Source organism: Sminthopsis crassicaudata, chromosome 3 (assembly GCF_048593235.1).
Source record: "Sminthopsis crassicaudata isolate SCR6 chromosome 3, ASM4859323v1, whole genome shotgun sequence".
In the NCBI taxonomy this organism is placed as follows: domain Eukaryota; kingdom Metazoa; phylum Chordata; class Mammalia; order Dasyuromorphia; family Dasyuridae; genus Sminthopsis; species Sminthopsis crassicaudata.
Genome location: NC_133619.1, coordinates 112,298,632 through 112,324,119, shown reverse-complemented (window position 1 = coordinate 112,324,119; position 25,488 = coordinate 112,298,632). Strand labels below are relative to the sequence as shown.

The 25,488-nt window shown below is 31.4% G+C and overlaps 1 protein-coding gene across 1 annotated transcript in view; it reads left to right on the top strand.

Moving 5' to 3' along the window:
* Nucleotides 1-25,488, top strand: part of KLHL1 (kelch like family member 1) — a 605,136-nt gene that overhangs the window by 247,507 nt on the left and 332,141 nt on the right. The window contains exon 4 of the mRNA XM_074299230.1: nt 16,283-16,479. Within this exon, the coding sequence (XP_074155331.1) occupies nt 16,283-16,479 (197 nt within the window). The remainder of the gene's footprint in view (nt 1-16,282; nt 16,480-25,488) is intronic.

The window sequence follows — 25,488 nt, the reverse complement described above, 5'->3', positions numbered from 1 at the left end:
AGTAATCTTGCAAGATAGATCCAGGACAGAGAGTATATCAGGGAGAAGATATATATTCAGCATATTCAGTCTCATAGTTGGCTATTAAGAGGCACAGATGACAGATCATGATAGACAGCTGGGTCCCTGCTAGGTACTAGGCTTGTGATCTTTTTTAAATAGATGCCAGACACTGTGGGAATTCAGTCTTGGATAAAATGTAACAGAGACACAGCTGGTGCCAGCTCACACTACCTCCAGAACTGATTGTCAAATCTTTAGTGTGAGCATTTACATTTCAGAAATGGGCAAACACTACAAATCAGTATTTGATTTATTGTTTTGTTGATTGTCTAAGAAAATCATGGTGAAAATTTTGATAATGCAGATTAAACTTAAAAGTTGTGTGCTTGTACATTTTTACTAGCATATGCTTTTAAAGATATTTCAGTAAAACAACAAACAACAAAACTTGTAAAATATGATTTTTATTTTGTTGTGATCATTATTAGGGAAGGTAGTGGTACAATAGAGTACTGCTCTAGAGTCAGAAAGAAGCATCTTCCTGAATTCAAATCTAACCTCCTACACTTAGTAGCTGTATGATCCTGGGCTAGTTATTTAATCATTTTTTGCTTTAATTTCCTCATTTATAAGATGAGTTGGAGAAGAAAATAACAAACCATTCCAGTTTCTTTGCCAAGAAAACCAGAAATAGAGTGATAAAGAGTCAGCTGTGACTGAAAATGACTTAACAACACCACCAATAACCAGTAGTAAAATCATCATGACTAGGAAGAACAGTGGATACAACTCTGTGCCTGGAGGCAGAAAGACATGAATTCAAATATGGCCTGAAATACTTAGTAACTATGTGGTATTGGTTAAGTCAAATTACATCAATTTGCCTTGAGTTTCCTCAATTGCAAAATGAGGATAATATTAATACTTATGTCCCAGCTATTGTTGAGAAAATCAAATGAGATAATATTTTAAACATTTAGGACAATAACCTGGCATATAACAGGTGCTACTTAAATGCTAGCTGTCACCATCATTAATAGGTGTCTATCATTAGATACTTATCATCACCATCACTTTACATATATATTCATAGTTTATAAGTTTTTTCTTTGAGATAAGTATTGTCAAGCATCATTCTCCTTTTACAGAATAGGAAACTGAGACTCAGAAATTTCCAGCAGTTAGCCCATGGTAACTAGAGTAAGAATATTTGAGATGGGATTCAGATAAAAAGTCTACTGACTCTTATTCAAGTTTTCCTTCCATAATACCTAGATACCTCGCAGATTATCCTCAGCTAATTGTTGGGGCAATAATTTTCTGTTTCATTTGATATATAAGAAAACAACATTAAAACCCTGAAATTTTAAATTGCTAGTCTGACCTAGACAAAATAACAGCTAATTTACAGTAAGATGGATCCCATAAGGTAGGCTGGCAGGTTGAGAAATGTTTCAAGCTCAGAATGTTCTTTGTAATATCAAATATAATAGTTTGGGCTGAAAAAGGGTTTGCTGAAGGTTTCAGGAAAACTCCTGAGAACACATAACGGAATGATTGGTTGGCCTGGGGCGAAACATGTTTTTAAAGGAACCTTAGACATATGCTTTCTTTATGTCTTACTCTGCTAAATATATGGTCAACACTTTAGTTGACTGAAGTACCTTTTATAAACTAAAGAAAATCAAATATTATGATTGTTTTGTTCAGGCCTTTTTCTTATATTTCAAACAAATGTGTTCTCTAAAAGTTCCAGGGAACCTTAACATCTGTATGAAATAGAAGCTTTGGGGATGGGGGAATTTTTATTATTAGTATTACTGTATTTGCTATTGCTCATACGTAAAAACTGGCATATTTGAAAATATAGAGGAAAACATTTACATCATTCAAAAATATTAGAATTGCTGACTCACTGAGTAAATAAATGGATATAACATTCAAGAATTTACTATATGCCAAACACTGCTGAAAAACCTCAGGATATAAGTTATAAGAACAAAAACAGTCCCTCCCTCCCCACAAAAGATCTTATATCCTAATTAGGAAGGCAATAACTCATAAAAAAGATTGGCCTCAAGTTAAACATATGGTGAATGGGATCATAGAGGGGTGGATTAATACCTCCCTTCCATGAGCAAAGTCAGAATTTATTTAATTACAGTTCTAGAACTTGCATGTATGTATGTTGTATGTGTTTATATGTGTGTACATGGTACATCTTTTGTGAGAAGACTAGGGAGTAATGAATAAAGCCAAGCAAGGCTGCCACTTGCCTGAAATAGTGTGCAAGTGAAATATTCACCAAACAAGGCAGTAAGACCCCAGAGCAAAAACTCCAAAATTGAGTTAAACCCTTAAGGGTCATAAGTTAAAAAATAATTCCTACTCAAGATTAAGTTGATATTTTTTCTTATATGCTGTGTTTGTATATCCTTTGCCTTTTTAACCCATCAGTATGAATTCTTCTGATCTTGAATATTTCACTTAATTTCCAATAAGTTTCTGTTTGTATATGTGCTCATAAAAAGGTCAAGCAAATTTTAATTTTCATTAACTAGCAGAGCTCTTTCAAAGTGTGCTGACATTTCGTTTGATTTTTGTATGGCCTTTAGTATTTTGTATAAACAAGGACAAATCTAATTTTTCATTGGCAAACAAGTATAGGGCATTAGAATGTAAATTTACTTCACCTTATCCTTCCCATGGTTATATGTGTCTCTTTCATAGTTTCCAAGAATTTAGCCTGTGGAGTTTAAGATTGTTTAATTTAATTTCCCCCTTCATACTGTAGAGATACTCTTCAAATATTCCCTAAATACATGCATATCTTCTCCTTACAATAGAGAATCTATTGATGGAGAGTGAGGAAATATTTCTTATTAAAAATAGGTTGCAATACCAAAATAGGCTGTGTGGATACATTCCTTGATCTTCTGAGATGGAGGTGGCCTTTAGAAGGGAAGCTGATTTTTTACCTTCTGTTGAGAGGAAATAATTTCTCTCTGCTGTCTTCTTTTTTTGCTTCCCTTTGCCAGTGAAAATGGTAGCATACCAATTGGCATTTACAGGGTCCTATTTTTCTCCTTCTCCCTCTCTGTTTCCTTTTAACCTTTTCTCAACCCTAGTAGAAGAATCAGGTAAAATGATAGAGTAAAAATGATAGAAGTTAAGTAGATAAAAATAGAAGAAATTATAGTATAGCACTAACACAAAAAGCTCAGAAGCAAAAAAAAAAAAAAAAAAAAAAAAAAAATATATATATATATATATATATATATATATATATATATATATATATATATATATATATATATATATATAGCCTAGAAATGGCTACAGAAACAAGGTGGACTCATTTAACAATTTAGCATGATGCAATATATAACTCTTAGGTAACTTTTGAAAGAAAAGTTTAATATAATATAGTTCCAGATATTATTGATATTGTTTTCTACAACATACTTTGAAAGTAAAATGAGATATATACCACATAAGCATAAATCATTGCTATTCAGTGATATATGGTATATATAGTAGACTACTTTCAGTAACTCTTTGCTAACTTTTTGTTAAGCTTCCAAATTTGCAATATCAAAAGCAAAAAAACATTCCTATCTAGTCATTCATGCAAGTGCTCCAAAGCAATATATTTCACACTTTTCAAAGTACTTAAGCAAATGGAAATATCTCTTGCAAAAAGGCACTTGCAACAAATGTTAAAAATGTCTTTTTTTCCTTTCTATTAATAACCTATATCTGGATGAAGTGGAAAACTACCTGAAAACCTTGTCTCACATAAGAGGGGGGAAAAGATGAAAAGAATTACTCTCTTTTAAATACTAAGGAAAAAGAGATCTAAGCAGATAAAGAATATAGATAGAGAATAAGATAAGATAGAGAATGCGATAAGAATAAGATAGAGAATAAGCATGGAATCTAAACTCAATAGAGGGAAAATAAATTTTATCCATATATTCAGTAAAACTTTTCAACTATATTTTCCCACTTAATAAGAAGTAAATATCTCTAATTTTAAAAATTTAAAGATACCAAATTTTGCATTTATTCATAATCAATAAATTTCATATGGTGTTCCCTGAAAAAGATCTTTTGATTTTGTTGGTGTAGAGAATGCCTGTTGTGAAAACTACCTCTATTGATGAATGTGAGTAACTATTCTGTAGCTTACAGAGTTTCTTAGAGACTCACCAATAATGATTTTGTGGCCTTTGGTAATTCATACACATCAGAGGTCATAGATGGATGAGAAGTAGTGCTTCTCAAACCCAGGTTTTACTGACAATGGGGGCAGCTCTTTCTATATAGTTCTCTTCCATGCTGCCTCTAAATCAATGCACATAAATAAGGGAAAAATAATAAAATGAGCCTAAGGCATTAGTTACTTGGGGTGACTATGTGATTTGGTCCAAAGACTTTGGCTATGGTGACAAACACTTTAGAGCAGGGAAAAGAAAAAAAAAATCTATCTCAGTCAAGGCCAGGTTTTTCTTGTTTGAGGACTATATACAAAAGGACTTTTGCATTTTATAGCAGAAAAAAATTGTGCATTGTAAGCTAAGAAACGAGTGGTAGAGCCCATTCTTCAGATGAGGAAGAGAGAGACTGTGGCTATTACTGTCATGCCTGTGGCAATTATCAGCATCTGCAATTTCTCAAAAACATCTTCTTCACCTAACTTCAGCCCAGGAAATATTAGGGCATAAATAACCACCAATGTGTACTCTAGTTAAAGAAAGGAGGGTTTTTCTATCGAGAACAAACCCTTAAACCTGAAAAAGTCTTATGAAGAATTTTATTTTTTTTTATTATTTATTTATTTATTTATTTTTTATTCATTTTTCCAAATTATCCCCTCCCTCCCTCCACTCCCTCCCCCTGATGGCAGGTAATCCCATACATTTTACATGTGTTACAATATAACCTAGATACAATATATGTGTGTAAATACCGTTTTCTTGTTGCACATTAATTATTAGCTTCCGAAGGTATAAGTAACCTGGGTAGATAGACAGTAGTGCTAACAATTTACATTCGCTTCCCAGTGTTCCTTCTCTGGGTGTAGTTATTTCTGTCCATCATTGATCAACTGGAAGTGAGTTGGATCTTCTTTATGTTGAAGATTTCCACTTCCATCAGAATACATCCTCATACAGTATTGTTGTTGAAGTGTATAGTGATCTTCTGGTACTGCTCATTTCACTCAGCAACAGTTGATGTAAGTCTCTCCAAGCCTCTCTGTATTCCTCCTGCTGGTCATTTCTTACAGAGCAATAATATTCCATAACCTTTATGAAGAATTTTATTAAATTGATTCAAAGAGGAGAGAGGTAGAAAATATATGGATATCTCAAATTTCTAAGTCTCACCTACAGAATTCAATGCCTCATGCTCTATAGAGTTCTAACAAGAGCATAAGTACAAGCAGCTGGATAGCCAGTACTTGGTAAAAAAGCAGTTTCCAGTAAAGGGTTGTTTCCAAGATTGCTTGTTATATATATCAGTAGTAAATATAAACATTCATTATAATTTGGGTAAAGTCAAAATACAAGCATTAGGGAGTTCATGACATGGATATACTAAGTGCTCAGGTCAGCATAATCTATTGTTTGGAGTTAAACACTTTTCTAGGCATGTAAAGCTAGATTCAAATAATATCAATACAAAATAAAATATTTTACTTCCATTTGTGGTAGAGAGTGAAAACTCCTGGGAACCTCACTGTTAATTGGGAGGAAACTAGCTAGAAAAAAAAAAGAAAAAAAAAAAAAAGCTAGCTTACAATGATTTGCAAAGATCCAGATTTAAGCATTTTCTCCCTCTGGATCTGAACAAAGAAAAGAGTGGGAATTCACTGTAGTGACATGGGACTCCTGAAGTAAGAGTAGTAGCACCAACATGAATTAAATAATTAATTAGCAGCTTCTCCATCCAAGGTATGTTCTATGTAAAGAACAAGAGAGCAGCCCTATGAAAGTGTATAGAACTTTGGTACAGAGTACAAATTGGCCAAGGGCAAAAATTATCTAATTTAATTAGTTTCATTCAACTTCTCAAGATACAAGGAAATACTATTTCTTACTTAATTTTAAAACCATTTTATTTAATTTCAGAAATTATGTTAATATTTTGTTCTACTGTTATAGTAAAGAGATATTAATCTGATGATAGCTTAAGCAGATTTTTATATACTAACTAAATGAGTGAAAATAATAAACCATAATTGCTATTAATTTGCTTTAAGGTTCACAAAATAGTTTTAAAAATCTCATTTTATCCTAACAATACTTGTAGATAGCTCCTAGTATCCTCCCCCTCTCCCCCATAGAGATGAGAAAATGATGGCAGATAACTAGGTTAAATAACAAAACACTAAATGTGATATTGGTCTAGGGGCACCTAGAAAGAATATAGTTCATATTTGAACTTAGATTTATTCTGACTCTTTTATATACCATGTCCAGTCTGGATTAAGCACTCTATCCTACATGCCACTTAGCCATTCAGGTGTCATTTATAATATTGTTCCTAAAGGAAAATGTAATCTGACCTCTAAACATTTGACCTAAAATGAACTTTTTGAAAAAAAATCATTCATATTTGGAGAACTTTTGTACATTTTAAAAACAGGAAGGCATAAATTCATATACTGTCCTAATAATTTAGTTCTGTACCATTCACTGTGTTTGGAATAATAAAGGTTGCTTAGACATTTTGTAGTCCTATTTTTTCATTTCATATCTGAAGAAACTGAAACCTAAAGAATTCATTCAGTTTGTGGCAGCCCTTTTTATAGTGGCAAAGAATTGGAAACTGATTGGATGCCAATCAGTTGGAGAATGGCTGAATAAATTATAGTATATGAAAGTTGAGGAATATTCTGTTCCATAAAAAAACAATCTTCTTCAGGATGATTTCAGAAAGGCCTGAAGAGACTTACATGAGTTGATGCTAAATGAAGTGAGTAGAACCAAGAGAACATACACAGCAACAAGATTATATAATGATCAAATCTGATAGACATGGCTCTTTTCAACAATGAGATGATTCAGGCCAGTTCCAATAGACTTATGATGGAGAAAACCATCTACACCCAGAGACAGGATTGTGGGCACTGAGAGTGGATCAGAACATAGTGTTTCCACTTGTTTGTTGTTGTTTGCTTGCATTTTGTTTTCTTTACCATTTTTTCCCTTTTTGATCTGATTGTTTTTGTGAGGCAGGATAATTGTGGAAATATATATAGAAGAATTGCACATATTTAACATATTTGCCATCTAGGGGAGGGGGAAAAGGGAAGGACAGAAGAAAAAAATTGGAACACAAGGTTTTGCAAAGGGGAATATTAAAAATTATCTATGCATATGTTTTGAAAATAAGCTTCTTAAAAATCAAAGTTATTCAATTATGCAAGATGATACAGGCCTGATAACGATGAATATAGTATGCATTTCCCACTAATTCTTATTAATGCATGTATTATTTATTTATTTGCTGAGGCAATCGGGGTTAAGTGACTTGCCCAGAGTCATACAACTAGAAACTGTGAAGTATCTGAGAGCAAATTTGAACTCAGGTCCTCCTGACTACAGGGTTGGTGCTCTATCCACTGCATAATCTAGCTGCCCCTTATTATTATTGTTATTAATAGTAATCATTAATGCTATTTTGTAACAGTATGTACAAATAATCAAATAGGAAGTATAGCAAAAAGAGAATCAGACTTGGAGTCAGTAAAAGTTGAATTCAAATTTTTTCTCAAATGCCCCAGGCACAGACTTACAATTTGCTTTGGTTTCCTCTTATGTAAATAGGAACAATAATAATATTTACTATCTAGGATGTTATAAGAATGTAGTACAGGATATAGTCTTTAAAATACTCAAGTTAAAATTAAAACTGCTTTAATTAGTTAAACTAACTAAGCTAATTTGCTAACTGTGTGACCCTAAAAAGACACTCTAACTCTTGTCTTTCTTAGTTTCCTCATCTGGAAAATGATGATTAAAAATAGCATCTTAACCTTTCAAAGCTGATGAGAGGATGAATTGAAATAATTTTAATATGCTTAGCACAGTGCTGGGCATATAGTAAGTGCTATATAAATGTTGGTAGTATGTTTGTTGTTATTAATATGACTATATCAGTCTCTGGGGATGTTAATTTTGTCCAATTCTATAGAATCAAATGAGATAATTTACACAAAGTGCATTGTAAACCTTACGGTGATATTTAAATACTGTTATTGTTATTGATAAGTTATCGTTGGTCTACAATTTATTTCATCTTTTTCTTTTATGGAGAAACAATGTTTTCTTTTTACTTCTATATTGAAAGATGTTCTTAGGTTCTTAGGGGTGAATTTCAGTTACATATTAGGAATTTTTATGCCATTTTGAAAAAAATACACCTCAAACATAATATTTTGAAATTGAAAAATAAAATAACCTGCATGACTAGGAAAATATATCTTTTAATTTTTTTTAGTTAGCAGTATTCACATCTTTATTAGAATGAATCTTCCTGAAGTCAAGTTTTTGGCAAAATTTTTGTCACTACTACCTAAGTCTGTGGCCAGATAAGATATGTAAAGAAATACATCATCCATGTGAAAAAAAAAAAAAAAAAAAAAAAAAAAAACAACAACAATTTGTGTGCATTCAACCTCAGCTTTTACTATTATTCTACATGTGCTTTCTAGTGTTTACAAAATGGCTATTTCCCCGCCAATTTTTTAACATTTTATTTAAAGTTTTGAGTTTCACATTCTATCCTCTTTCTCTTATCCTCTCTCTGAAAAAATGGATCTTTTGTAAAGAAAATATTTAATGATAAAAAACAAAAATCATTTGACTTTCCAGAAAACTTTGTGATTGAATTCTACTTATTCTCAATATGCATTACTTACTTTTCCTTTGGAGTGGGGTTTCTTGGAAACATTTAGTTGACTTGTACTCTTGTTTTATCATGGAGTTACAAACAAAATCTTCTTTTAAATGCCTTCTTTAAAACCTTAAACCAAACATGCAAAAACATATATACACATACATAAACACAACCACCTCCCTTAACTAAAAGAGCATCCAATTCTGTTCTGATTATGTAAATTTTGATTACTCTGAAAGATAGGTAATAAAAGCATGAAATTCAAGATGGATTTGTTACAGAAATTAAAGTCTTTGTGAGCATACATTTAAGATTATTTTACAGATATTGCCTTTGTATTCAATTCAAAGTTTCTGTGGTACTGCTGTCCACAATTCTGAGTAATTCTGCTGCACTATGGAGAAAGTGGCTCGCATACAGATGCATTGGACTGGGAAGACATACACAAAGGGGGAAGAAAGAAGAAACAGTCATATGGAGAAAGAGCAGATGGTGTGGACAGAAAAGAAAATGATAGCCATGTGGAAAAGAGAATAATCTATGTCAGAAAGAAAAGTAGGCAGACTCCATGGATTTGAAGTAGATAGATTGAACAAATCAACAAACATTTATTGCATATCTCCTATATGCCAGATACAGTGCTATTCAATGAGAATAGAAAAATAAAAATAAAACTTCCTATCCTTAAGGTGTTTATATTCTAAAAGATAAAAGGATAGGCAGTGGGCATAGGAGGAAATGACAACATTGAATTGGAGTATAATAATAATAGTTTTAATATAACTCTTTAAATACAGCAAAGCACTTTAGAATAGTTCATTTTATTCTCAAAACTACCCTGGGAAGAGATACTTCCTTATGTCAGCTGGCCCCCTGGTCTATTTATTATCTACTCAACATCATTGATATTAGATCAGAAAGAAACTCTAGAGACAGATTGAATTGTATCTCTATTTTTTCTACAAGTGCTATATATATGAACTAACAATATAGGCTTAAAGTCCACTTTTTGCAAGAAGCCTTTCCCAGGTAGGAGGCAGCTAGTTGGCCCAATGATTGCTGGGTCTGCTGTCAGCTAGACCTGAATTAAAATTTAACTTTACTTAGCTGTGCAACTCTGGGCAAAGTACTTCATTTCTATTCATCTCAATTTCTTGAACTATAAATGAAGATCATAACAACACTTATCTCCCAGGATATTGTGAGGATCAATGAGAATATTTATAGAGTGCGAGGACATATTAAACGCTATATAAATGCTTATTCTACTTCCCCCCCCTTCCTGGTTCCCCTTAATGCTAATGCCTTCTTATTAGGCTTATCACTTTTCATCTATCTGTATTATATATATATATATATATATATATATATATATATATATATATATATATATATATATATATATATATGTAGTTGTTTTCTCCTTTCAAACTAGAAAGTGAGTCCTTTGAGGACTGTTTTTGTCTTGGTTTGTATCTAGCATTTAATACAGTCCTTGGCACATAGTAAGTGTTTAATAAATGTTTGATGACAGGCTGAATTAAGAAGGAATGTATTAATATCACAGAGTTGAAGGCAGATATATTGGTACACGAATCTTCATTCATTGAGTCATTTCCCTGTTCATTATCTTGTGTAAGGAACTCCTAGTGAGGAGACTCTCCACCAGTACAGATCAGGAGATACTTTGTAATTTGTAGTTTTTAAGAGTTATCTGAAGCTACTAAGATGCTATGTAGTTTGCCCAGAGTCACATAATCAAAGTATTTCAGAAGAAAATTTTGAAACTAGGTTTTTGTGACTCTAAAGCCAGACCTTTGTGCTCTTTGTCTTATCTCAGAGATACAGAGCCAAGCTTTTGTTTTATGATTCAGGTATTCTTCACAGGAAAACATTAAATGTAGTTTAGACTGATAATTTTAGGGGCATTTAGTTGGCACAATATATTGAATACTAAGGCTGGAGTCAGCAAGACTCATCTCCCTAAGTTCAAGTGTAGTCTCAGAGTGACTAGGTTACGACTCGGGAAAAGTCATTAAACTATTTGTCTCAGTTCCTTTTCTGTAAAATGAGCTTAAGAAAGAAAACACAAACTATTCCAGTATCATCACCAAGAAAACACCAAATGGGATCACAAAGTCAAATATGAATGAACATCAATTTGAGATGATATCATTAGTATATATGCTGCCAAAATAAGCCCTGAGATATCTAAATTAAAATGCTCAGAATAATTTAAAATTTTATTTAATTTGTAATAGTTTTGTCTTTTGCTGTGCACAGACTTTCTGTTTACATGTGGTTTCACACTAAAGATGCACCTCCTCCTCAGATATGTGAGTTCCTTCCTTGAACCTAATCTACCTTCCTGGGTACCAACCTGCCACCCTTTTCAGCTTCCTTTTATATGTTGTATTCTTTCATTTACATGTAAGTCCCTTTTAAAAGGGGGCTATCTTTCTTTTTTAGCTGAATAAATAGAACCAGTATTTAGCATAATCTAATCTAATCTAATTTCTAATCAAAAAATTGATGAAGGCAGCACTGGGATACTGATGGTAAGTTGTTGAGAATAAATAAATGAAGAATCTCCCTTGCTTTTTCTCTATTTTCTTTCTTCTCATAAAATGAATGATTAGAGTGGAAATAATTTATTCAATTCAAAGTTTGCAAGATAGTTTTCTTTGAGACCAATTCAATAGCTGAATATTACTCCCACTCTTCAGAAAAGAAGTCCATGCTCCCAATGCCAAAACCCTGCAGTTCTAGAAAGAAGTAAACTTAAAAAGTCACAATGAAATATAATTGGTCACATTTATATAGTTCTTTTAAGTTTATAAAATATTTTCCTCACAGCAACAACCAGATAATTTACTCCCATTTTAAAGAGAATAAAATTCCTGTTTGGAGAATTTTGTCTCAAGGCTACACAACTAGTAAATATCAGAATGAAGACTCCAACCTAGGCCTTTAAACTCCAAAATTTTAGCTGTTTCAGCTGCCCAGTGCCCATTATTTAATATAAATTAATTCCAATTTACTTTAGTTAAAATAACACGCAAAAGTTGCAGGGAGAGAGCAAAATTCTTAGTTGAAGTGCCTTATTCCCAGGCTCTAGCTTAAATTTTCAATCATCCTAACTTTTCTCCTTGCTGGGTTCTGGGATAGAACTGCTACTGTCAATACAATCTTAGGTTAAGAGCATTTTTATATCCTTATTTCTTTTATTCAAGATTTAGTCAAACCCTCTTGTTCCTTTCATGAAGAGGTTGGATTTTAAAGGAAGTTTGCCAATTACCTAAGGGAAAGTTACATAAAATATTGCAAGTACAATCCAGGCATTTTGGATTGCATTTGGATTACAACTCAAGTAAAAAACATTCACTAAATACTATTATTACCTTATTTTCCTTCATCCTTTTCTTACCTGTCTGAAAGTAAAGAGGATTGTGTAAAGAAAAAAAAAATCAAAAGTTTAATTTTCATAAGAGGAAAGAGAAAAAAAAAAGTAAAAGATCAGAAGTTAATAGCAATTTGCATTTCCATATAGGTCTTACCAGCAAGAGGCAGGAACAACTACTGAATGTGTTACAGTGATGATAGGAATTTGCTCATTTACATTCATATATGCTTGAACAGTTGAGCAAGTAACTTCAGGTGACAAGAGGAAAGGCATGAATGCCCTAAAGGAATGAAAGGATAGGACATAGTGGACAAGGAAGGGCAAAGTACAATAATATATTGACATCTGATCAGTTAAGGGGAGAAGAGGAAAGAAAGGAAAGATCAAGGATTGCCCAGAATTTATAGTTCTGCATGAGATCATAGAAACAATAAATGGCTAAGGGAAGGTATAATTTGCACTGGGTTTGCTAAAAGTTCCCAGGGGAAGTTGTCAACATAAATCTTAAAGTCTATTAGGACAACAAGAGGCATTGTGAAAAGGTAGACTATTTAAAAGGATTTTTAAAAGTAATACCATATGGGTATGTATATATGTGTATTTGCACATACATATTCTGTGTGCATATACATGTGTATGAGTACACACATATATAACATATTTTAAGAAAAAAACTGACAGAAAAATATATTTCTAAAAGTTGACAGTTTCTCTCACTAATCATATAAATATTTTCACAGCTCAGAGGGGTAAGTATTACATTATAAGAAAAGAATTTGCTCTTGTCAGACCAAATTAGGTAAAGTGAGTTAGAATTCTAAAACATTTTAGAAGTCAGGAGTACCTATCATTCTTTCACATCTCAAGTTTCTCATGTAGGATAACAAAACAAACAAAACATGGGCATTTAAGGGAGATCCAGCTATGCTTTGAAATATTATTTCCTATATGTTCTTGATGGGGGTTGAGATCCCTTTATGATTCCTTTCTGATTCCCAACCCCACCATGGCTGAAGAAGTTAGGATCTTTGATTCACAAATCTTGGTCAAAAAGCACCCTTTTTTGAATTCCAATGATATCTGGGCTTTCCCAGCCCCCACTGGATCTGAGTTAACTTGGGCTTTCCCACTCTTCCACTATCTGCTCAGGTTTCCCCAACCCCCACAAACAGCTTCTTGCTTATCTAAAAACCCATTGAATTCTAAACAATGCTAACCCTGGCCAAAACAAGCCAGGAGCCTGGGACTCCACCCACCTTCAAGATTATAAAAAGGGGAAACCTGGAAGTCTTCTCTTTGCAGAAGCCAAAGATGGTATCCTTCCGGCCATGTAAGGGTTCCTGACTGGCCGGCGACCACCTCTGGCCCTGGCATCTACCTTTACACTTACTTCCAAACTCCTACAATAAACCTTTTTTTATCAATCTAAGTTTTCGGGCCTGTAAATTCCTTTACAGGAGACTCAGCGCTGTCACTAGACTATCCTTGCATCAAACCAAAAGGGGTTTCCCCTTTACTAACTCTCATCATTCTTATTTGAAAAGAGTAATCAGCGGAAAAAACAAAGACCAAGCAAGGTTTCTGTGCTGACACTTAAAACAAGAGTAGATATAATTACAAAATGTCTAAAGCAAAATTCCTTAACCTCAGACTCACAGACCCTTATGTAAATAGATTTTAGGGGTTCCAGGAAATTGATGAGAAGAAAAAATAATTTATTTTCACTATCATCACAGTAAAATTTAATTTTTCTTTTTTTCTGTTGAGGGTTAAAACGACTTGCCCAGGATCACATAGCTAAGAAGTATTAATTTTCTGATGCTAGATTTGAACTCAGGTCCTCCTGACTTCAGGGCTGGTGCTCTATCCACTGTGCCATCTAGTTGCCCCCCTAGTTTTTCTGTCAATTATAGGGCAAATATTATTCTAAGGAAACACATATTCTGCAAACAAGTCACACTTCATTAGAAGTAATGTCATGTATACATATATTGTATTTAATTTATACTTTAACATATTTAACATATATTGGTCAACCTGCCATCTGGTGGGGGGAGAGAGGGGAAAAATTGGAACAAAAGGTTTGACAACTGTCAATGTTGTAAAATTATCCATGCATACATGGTAAATAAAAATTAAAAAAAAAAGAAGTAATGTCATTCAGTGCTCAGCTATTCAGCTATTGCCCATCTGCTACCTTTCCTAAGTCCTCTCATCCTTCTTGCTTTCTCTAAAAACTGACACTCAGAAAAAAAAAAAAAAAAGAAAGAAGGAAAAAACAACTAAATTTTACTTTGATGCTAGTGAAAATAAAGGTATATTTTTTCTTCTCATCAATTTAATGAACCTTCTTCCTTGATGTTCTCTTCTTAATATATTTCTATGATAATAATCTCTACTGATTCTTCTATTATCTGTCTTCTCCATCCTACTCTCCTTTTTTGGGTTTCATTGAAATCATCAATTTGTTTCCCCCAGGATTCCCTCTTCTTTCTTCTCTTTCAATTCTTTTTTTTTTTTTTTTTTTTTTTTCCAGTGGTGATACAATCAACTCCCATTGATTCAATTACCATCTTTATGGTGATGATTCTCAGATCTGCTTTGTCATCTCTTACCTTTCACTCAATTTACAGTTTCATATATTTAGGTCACAAATTGGAAATCTGAAACGGGATGATCAATAGACATCTTGAATTCAACATGACCTAAACTGAACTCATTATCTTTCCTCTTCACTTCCTAAATTCCTAATTACTGTTAAGGGTACCTTCATACTGACACACCATAATATTTTGACAGTTAGAGGCTAGTTAGTCTTTGGTTTTCTTTTTCTACAGCCTAGTAAAATACTTATTTTCATAAAAGGAACTTGATTGATGTTTGGTGAGTTATATTGACTGTGCCTTCTCATTATGCTATATCCTCTCACTAAATTTTGATGAACCACTTATTATAAAACTTATCTTTCTTTACTTTATAAAAATATTGTTGATTGTATTGTGTAATTGTTTTTCTATATAGAGAATATGCAATAGGAATGACCTTCCTATTGTAGAAACAATGTGTCTCAAACTACTGTAGTTTTGGTCCATTAAGGAATCATATTAGTTATAACATCAAAAGGATATTTGGTAGTGTCAATAACTGAATCCTTATTGCTCTCTTTTTTGAACCCCTATAAACTTTTTAAAAATAATTCTTATGTATTTGTCTTATTAATTGCTTCTATATTTATTTGTATATTTATATTTTCTCCAATATTTTGAGTTAGAAAGTCTGTCTGTAGCCATTTGTTTCCATTTTTTGTATGCTTTGATTATTTTAGGAGATCAGTTTTAGTTTTTTAATTATGGATGAGTATAAGAATCCAAATCCTGGTTTATTCTGCTGAACCTCTATCTTTGCAATCTTTAAGAAATACTCTGTTAACTATTCCAAATAAATATTCATTGATAAAAGAGTTTGGGTTACTTTGTTATTTTGGTGATATGGATTGTATTGTGGAAAGCAAGAGTTTTGAAAGGGAATTATTAGGATAAAAATTTGAGATTTGGAAGCCATAATCCAAAGAAGAGAGGGTATTTTGATTTCCCAGTGGAAAGCACTCCCAAACTTTCAATTCAAATAAAGTAAAATAAATTATACTAAGCTTCATGTTTAAGCTTATATATAGTTAAATGATCTGAAGTTCCATAAACTTGTGCTAAAAGTTCCTAATGAAATGAAATGAACTCTTTCTTTAAATTTTAAATCATGGAAAAAATAGTAGCTACAACTGGAGTGGCTACTATTCTTATAATAAATGGTTATGATTTTTAGTTTTATATACTCCTTTTCCTTGATCAATCTTATGAAATTTAATTTACAATATTGAATTAATGTATGAAATTTCACTCACTTAGAAGTAAGAGACAGAAAGACAGAGAAAGAGACAGAGGCAGAGAATTTCATGAGTCTATTTATTTTCAGGTTGCCTGGAACTAAAGGAAGATACTATTGAAAATCTTCTTGCTGCTGCTTGCCTTCTTCAACTTCCTCAAGTAGTAGAAGTATGCTGTCATTTTCTCATGAAGCTTTTACATCCATCAAACTGTTTAGGGATCCGAGCATTTGCAGATGCTCAGGGATGTATTGAACTCATGAAGGTGGCCCATAGCTACACAATGGTAAGAAAATTTTGCTATTTATTTCCATAATAGTGAAGACTGTAACTGCAGATATAATCTATTCTACAATTCAGTGAATAAGCTAGTATTGTTATTAAAGCATCATATAATATATGTCAAGGCAGTAGCTCATAGTGGCTGCAATTCTGGGTTTGGATTCAGAAAAGATCCTATTTTTATCAATATCTAGCTATTTGATGCTGTGTATATTGTAAGTCCTATGTGCTTTAAATGCATAGATCTGCATTTATATTTTATTTACAGTCATAAATAGATTGTATTAATAGATGGCATCATGGTACCAATAGTTTCTTGCATTGATAAAATCCCAATCTAATGGCATATATGTGTAGTATGACAATATGGTATGATTTCAGGACCAATGTATAATGAATGCTTTATTGTCATTTGATCCAATGTACTTATAGACAACTATCTCTGTATATATAAGTGCCTATGTGTATGTATGATACATGTGTGTTTATGTGTTTATATATACACATGCATTCATTCATTGTATAGTCTTTACAAACATACATGTAACTTTTTCATTTCAGATGCTAACAAATCTCTCAGTAATTTATTCGGTTTTCCATGTTCCTTTTAAGCTATGAATATATGATTGTTTTCAATCATTTAATTATGTCTGACTTTTCATGATCCTATGCACCAAATCACACCAACATTTTCCCTTTTGTTTTTTTGTTTTTGGCAACCATACTAGAGCCATTTACTATGTCCTTCTCCAGGGGATATATCATTAATTCTCAATAAATAGTGTTAATAGAATTCAGTCCCCTGTTTTCATTGTGTAACATTTAATTCTTACATGCCTGTGATTATCACAGACATATAAATTATAATTTTATTATTATTATTATTATTATTATTATTACTTGTTATTCTTATTTGTTAAGACTTTTTAATGAGATATTTAAGAACTTTCATTTTTCCAACCAGGATTAAAATTAGAAATCTTGTCAAAGTATTTCACACAAAGCAGAGAAGAAAATTTGATTTATACCAGCTTTACATTTAACTAGCATTATACACTAGAAAGGTTTTTATTGACATATTCCTTATGTTCAAACAGCATAATGCTCTTCTAATTGGCATTCTTAGGTATACTTTCAAGATTATTTCAGTTTCATTCTGTCCAATACTTTAAGCAGATTACTGAAATAATTTAAAATATCAAAATATAAGTTGAGATACAGAATTTGTAATTCTATTGTTGTTACATTTTAGCAATCTTCCCAGACAAGATAGAGTTCCACTTTTAAAATTATATGAAGCATTTAAAATCAACATAGCCAAGCATTTCATCAGCTGAAATATGGAAGTCCAACCACATTCGTTTAATTATGTATGTTTTAATACAATTAGCAAGTTCTGCCTTGCTGAGCTAAAGAATAATATGTCTTCACACCGAGGGGAGAATGGTCCCTTCTGCTCTAGATTGGAATAATTTGCCCAATAATAAAAATGTTTTCCATGCAGCTGCCTGACTTGTTAAGCAGGTTACCAAACAGTAACTACTATTTTTTGAACATTCAAATATGTGTATTCTATAGAAGCATAGATATCCAGTGTTTAATATGATAATTATTCTCACTAGTGTTTAATTTATGAATGGTGTATTGGGATGAGTATGTACTCATTTATTTGCTCAGAACCCTTATGGATCAATTTTATCATCTTTCAAAATGTAAAACTGTAGACTTTCTTTTTTGTGCTCTTTTTATCTTTAGAAAAGCAAACAAACAAACAAACAAAACAAACAAAAACAAATGTCTTTGACCTTGTCAGACTCTTCTATGCAGGCTAATGATTTATATAAACCATCTATGTCCTAATTTTCCTCTCAATTCCTAGCTCTCTGAAATCTGATTTCTCATGATATTGATACTTCTCCTTGAAAGCTAATTTTTAAATGCTAAATTCAGTAACCTTAATAGACAGTATACTTTAGACTATTACCTTCTGTCATCTCTCTTCCCCTTTTGTGGTAATATGGTCATATTTTAAAATATTCTTCCTCTATGTCCTGATACTCCTCCCCATTTTCTTTACTTATTCCAATTGTTGCTACGAATTTCTGAAAATAAATATTACTCCAAAATCATTCCCAACCCATTCTATTTTCTTCACATTATTTTCCTCAAAGATCTCATTCATTTGATGGGTTCAGTTATGACTTTTCTATTTATTACTTAGAAATCAGATTACTGATAGACACACAGTGGATAAAGTAGCAGGCCCACAGGCAAAAACACTCATCTGCTGGAGTTCACTTCTGGCTCCAGTGTAGTTACTGACTATAATGACTCAGTCACCTGAGCAATTCAGTTAAGCCTATTTGCCTCAGTTTTCTCATCTGTAAAATGAACTAGAGAAGGAAATATCCCTCCAATATCTTTGCCAAGACCCAAATTTTAGAAAAAAATTGGATATAAAAACAACAAAACATGAGAAAGACCTGCACTAGCAAACAGAATTTGATGTGATTAAATAACATCAAAAACGTGAGGAAGACGTGTTCTAGCAAATAGTTTAGATGAAATATGTCTAGCAAGTTTCAAATAAATATTAATTTTAAGTGAATCAGCATCATGATTTCATTGACAAAATAGTTAATCTTTTTCGACTATATTAATAGAAATTTAGATCATAGCAGATGATAACACAATAATATTTGCTATTTGAGACCTTGAGTATTATAATATCTGTTGTGGTTGAGGACAAAATAGAGACATTTTAGGAAGATTTCAACAAAACCATCTGAAGTATTTAGTGGCGTAGAAAAGATAATAAAAACTATTGGGAGGAAATGGTTCAGATCAAAAGGTTAAAGTTCAAGTCCTATAGACAACACAGAAAACTCACATCCAGTTATTATATCTATTATTTTAGGAAATTAAAACCAATTCATTTCTTCAAGCAGTTATTTAGTTACCATGATAGGACAGGCTTATTGTGCCAGGTACTAGAGATACAAAGATAAAAACAAAATAATTCTTATTCTTGAGGGATTTATGTTGTATAGTAGCATAAAATGTTAATAAAAATAAGTAAATATCTCATGTGCCAAAGACAATTGGTTTAGACTATAAACCTGTATATGAATATATGTATGCATGTACACATATACATATGTACTCTAAATGTAAATATGCATATTATCTATGCATATGTAAATGTGTATTATATATATGCATATTTATCCATATGATACAATTATTTTCTGATGTTCTTTTTACAAATGCTTCCCATGTATACCACAAAAGGACCAAAACCCATTATATATTTCTTGTTGCCTTTCACTTTATAATTAAAACCAGCTGAGCCAACTCAATTCCTTTCTAAGGAGAACCATATTAGCTGCAAATTCCTTTTGTTCTTCTGATTCATTTACAGTGAAAATGTGAAGATTACTATGATTTAGTCCCACCAGAAGGATGCCCACTAGTTTATAATTGGACAATCATTTCTCATTTAGAGCACTAAAACTAAATTAATCATTATAATTCTTCTTTAAAAAAATGTGTCACTGTTAAGATTGAAAGCCTTTGAAGTCAGGAAGAGTGCTTTGCTTAATAAAACTCTATGCAAAGGCATCTGAGATAATACTTTGAATTTAGTAGGTGTTCAATACAATTTATTTGAAAGTAAACACACTCATACACATACACACACACACACACACACACACACACACACACAAACACAGATGAATATGTGCTAGCATCCCCTTACTCCTAAGTCTACCAATTCTTCAGTGCAAGAATTAAAATACTCTAGAGAAATTAGCCAATATTCCTTTGATTTGAGTTAGAGACAATATAGGGAAATTATTACCATGGAGGATTATTTTTTATGAAATTTGTTTTCTTCCTTAATTTTTTGTTCATTTTGACTTGATGCTTCAGAAATATATGTTTGTATATCCAAGCATATGTTTGTGTGTGTATGTGTTTGTGTATATGCATATCCACATGCATATATAAACAGATTATGCTGCACAGTACACGTGCATATATACAAACATGTATGCATAGGTACCTGTGTTTGTGTATAATTTCCCCTATGGTGGCTATATTTTATTTGTCTCATAAAAATCATTATGAAGATGCCATTAATATATCCAAAGTGGTGTAATGAGTAGAATTTTTGTAAATAAATGAAATCAGTATTAAGAATTGTTCTTGACTTATGTACTTGTATTCAAGAATGAATTTAGTTTTGAAAAAAATAGCTATGTTGTCCTGACATTATATGAGTACATAGCTATCTTCCTTTTTTATCTGTCATCTCTCTATCTGACAATTCATCTATAGATATATAAATGAAGACAGACAAGGACAATATCTCACAATGGATAAAGCCAATTTCAGAGTTTAAAAATCTGTTTCATACAAATACTGGGTCTGTGATTTTGAGCAAATCATGTTATTTCTCAGAGCCTAAATATTTTCTAATACCATAAATTGCAGAGAAAGCAGAAATTTTCATCAGATATTCACTTCCCCAATGAAATCTGAGGAAATCATATTTGAATCTTCTTACATGTTTGATGATTATGGTCATTTCATAATGTCTCATATTACATAATCATAGACTAGAGTTTAAAGAGATCTTAAAAGTCATTTAGTCCAATTTTAGTCCCATGGTGAAATCCTCTCTTATATAATTCAAAGATCATGATGCACCCTATTATTTCTGTCCAGGATTCAAGCCTGAGTTTTACTCCCATTCTATCCATATTTTTCTGTTTACCTACTTATCTAACTATATTATAGTACCAAGCAAAGACAGATGGATCCTGCATTACTCTATGGCCTGTGAGGCAATGGAGCATTGGATAAAATATTTCAAGATGAGAGCAAAGAGCTCCTTGGATTTAAACTTTTGTCCATTCTAAATTTTTTTTTTTTTTTACTTTCCCCTATGACTTTTGACTTCAATTTCTGTTGTGTGTCACCTTATGGCATATAGCATTTACAATCCTCACCTTAGAGATGGAAGCAATTTTAAAATTGCTGATATTGGGGCTCTGGACCTCTCCATAAAGCAGTATCTGTGGAAAAATCTATTGTGCTATTAGTGGAAAAATAAAGATTTTTTTGAATTAGTGTTCGCTTTCTAAAGTCGTCCTTTCCAAGTCAGGCAACACTAAGAAATCTTATAGGTAGCTCACTTGCTCTTCATGACTATTTTCAGCCCTTTGTGAAAAAAGAACATAAGCTTTATTTATGTGTTTTTCTTCCGAAGATTTATTTTAAAACATATTTGTCATTTCTTATAGTCACCAGGGCTGTTTAGAAAGCTAGCACTGTGCCTTACCTAATAAACTTTCCTAATAAACCAGAAATTGGATTCTTGGGCTGAGTATTGAAATTGATGAAGCCACAGTTCTATCCAAGTATTTGAGTACAGTTTGCTGTGTGATATTGCCAAATTCTAATCATATTTTATAGTACATAAATATTTTCTAATATTCTTTATTTTCACAGAATAGTTTATAATTATTGAATATATTTATATCTTATCATGCTACTAACCTATCAGGTATTCATCTTCATTTTTTCATCTTCCCTGATACTTCTCAGAAAAGTTTCTAATTACATATGCAACACATACACACACATACACACACATGTTTGTGTGTGTATAAATATACCTATGTGTTTTGTATGAAGTGGAATTTATTGAAATGAAAGTTGATAAGCAAAGAGAAAAGACACTTATTCCTTAATCCCTTAGTTTTCTTCTTCCTTACCCATTGTGTTCTTTTATTCTCATATTCCTCATCCCCAACTGAGCAATAGAGATTAGAACAGAATTTGAATAATAAGTTATTGTTTTTCTGTTTAAGATTTTTCAAAATTAAATTCATGGATAAACATTTTTTGATGACTTGTATTTGATATAATATTAAGCATTTTTAAAGTTTGTGGGTTTTAAAAAATATTCAATATGTTGTACATTTTTCTCTTGTATTTTAATAATTGGAAATCTGGAAATTAAAGACATGTTTATTAGAAACATCAAAAAACATCAAGATATAATATATGAATAAATGCAAATTAACAACTATTTTGTTTTTCTTTGCTTTTCTCTATTTTTTCTTTTTTGTTGTTGTTGTTTTAGTTTAATTGGATATAAGATTTCATTGGCAAAGGGAACTTTCGTTCAGAAAAATCTTTCTATTAGTGCAGATACATATAATGGAGGAAATTCAACATGAAGCAGAGGATGGACTAAATAATTTTTAATATCTCTTCAGGCCTTAAAATTCTGTTCAATCATTTTCACCTATTTTTTGTTGTTGTTGGTGGTGGTGGTTCTTACCATTGGAGAAATGTCTAAAAACTTCTTTGTAGACACATTCTTTCAAATATTTGAAGAAATATATCATACCTTACTTTTTGTTTCTTTGTTTTTTCAGCTCATTAAATCATTCTATACCTTTTGGGACAGGTTGGAAGATTAGGAAGGAAGGACATATTTCATAAAACTGTTCTGACAGTTAAATTGATCAATACTATTTTTAATAAAAGTTTTTATTTACAAAATATATGCTTGGATAATTTGACAACATTGACTCTTACATAGCCTTGTGTTTCAATTTTTTTTTTCCTCCTTCCCCCAGCTCCCTCCCATAAATGGCAGGCAATCCAACATATGTTAAACATGTATAAATATATATATATATATATATATATAAAATTCAATATGTATAAACCTATTTATGCAATTCTCTTGCTGCATAAGAAAAATCAGATAAAAAGTAAAGTAAATGAGTAAGAGAACAAAATGCAAGCAAACAACAACAATAAGAGTGACAATGTTATGTTGTAATCCACACTCAGTTCCCATACTCAGTTCCTATATCCCTCTCTCTGGTTGTAGATGACTCTCTTCATCACAAGATCATTGGAACTCGCATCAATCATTTCATTGTTGGAAAGATTCACGTCCATCAGAATTGATTGTTGGATAATAGATCAATACTATTTTTAAACATGTTCTGCAACTATATTATTCAAAAGTTGCATAGGTCTCTTCTCTTTTATTTTAATTTAATTTCTTTTAATTTAATCTATTTTAATTTAAATGACAAGAGTCATATAGCCAGTGTATATCAAAAGTGTGACCGGAATCTGGGTGTTTCTGAATCAAAGGTTGCTCAATCTTATATTTTGAACTGCATCACCACTCACTCCAGCAGATGATTGGGAACAAAACAAACAAATATGGATTTAGAAGAATTTTTCTGGTCAATAAGAAATTAATTTGTTTTCTTTGTAAAAAAAAATGATAGACCTCACAGAAAGAGAGAAGATACAAATTAATTTTAAAAATTGTGAAAAATAGATTATTCAGTTTTAAAAAATGATTCAAAATTACATAAACAATGCTAAAATTAAATAATTATTATGATTATTTTATATTATCTCTTATTATATAATCATAGAAACTTAGAAATTTGAAGCAACTTTAAAAAAATTATTTAATCCAATCTCTACCCCCTGTTGAAATTACCTCTGAGAGATTATCATATTTAAATTTGCCCAGTTATGGAATTTTCATTAATAATAATGTGTTAAAATACTTTTAAATATTAAATATATTTTTATAACTAATGTATTCTTTGAATCTCATTACAACCTTTTGTGGGATATTTTATTACACACCTTTATACATGAGGAAGTTCATAGTTCAAGTAAACAACCTATGATGGCATAGTAAATAACAGCAAAGAGATAAATCCTATTCTCAGTCCAAATAAAGTATTGCTACTTTCCCATAGTATAATTTCATTACCACAATGAAATTACCAGTTCAATTATTAGATAGCTCTAAAAAAGTTCCTTCCCTGATAATAAATCTACTAATAAATCTGTTTTTCTCTAATCTTCACTTATTCTATCCACTGGAGAATATCTAAGCCATCTTTGGATAACATTCCTTCAAATATTTAAAGACATCTATCATATCTTATTTTTTTCACTGAATTTAATCTTTCCTTTTATGACTATTTGTGGTAGGGGAAAACAAAGAATAATGTTTCAAAAGATCAATTGTTTTTCTTCTGAGAATCAGTTGATTAATATATTTTAAAATACTGTTCTAGAGATGAACATAATATTCTAGGCATAATTTAATGAAGTAGACAGTTACATTTTGCTTCTTTGCATCAGACACTATAACTATGCAACTGAAAAGTGAAGTATTTTTACTTTATTAGTTCTCTACATTGCAAAAATAATCATGAATCTTTTTCAGATATCTAGGCCATCTTAAAAAAAATTTGAAAAAAAATCGAAGTATGCTATGTCTATAGAAATTTAACAAAAATCTAATAATACATTTTAAAAAGGAAAGACAAAAGAATGTCAGTCACATTGTTGGTTTCCATTGATTTTCTAGTCACCAGAAAGTATAAGACTTTTCTACATTCTATATTCTACATACTACATGCTACAAGGAGTGTAAATACACAAATATGTATTGCTTCATTCTCAGTATTTGTATCCCTACAACCTTCTATTACTGAATATATAAGCTATCAGTTAATCAATAAATATTTATTAAATAGCTATGTAGCATGCACTGAGCTTCTAAAGAGATTAACTGAATACAAATTATTGTTAAGTAGTCTCCTCCAATCAATAAGTAAACAGATGATTAAAAAATCATGACTTTCTTCATAAAAAAAATCCATGATAGATTCAGATTATAATTTTAAGATATATAAAGTCCAAATTATTTCTTTTCTATTATTAGACATCCCTTTTAATTCACTTATAAACAAATCTTAATTGAATGACTACTATTTGTAAGAGACTTTGCTAATTGTGTGTCTGTCACATGTTTTTTAAGCATGAGTGGTAATTTTTCATTTAAAAAAAAATAAAAATGTTTAATGAAAAAGGGTTAACTATGGATCTCTGAGATATGCCAATAGAAACTGCTTTCTAAAAATTTGTTAATCTACATTTTTTG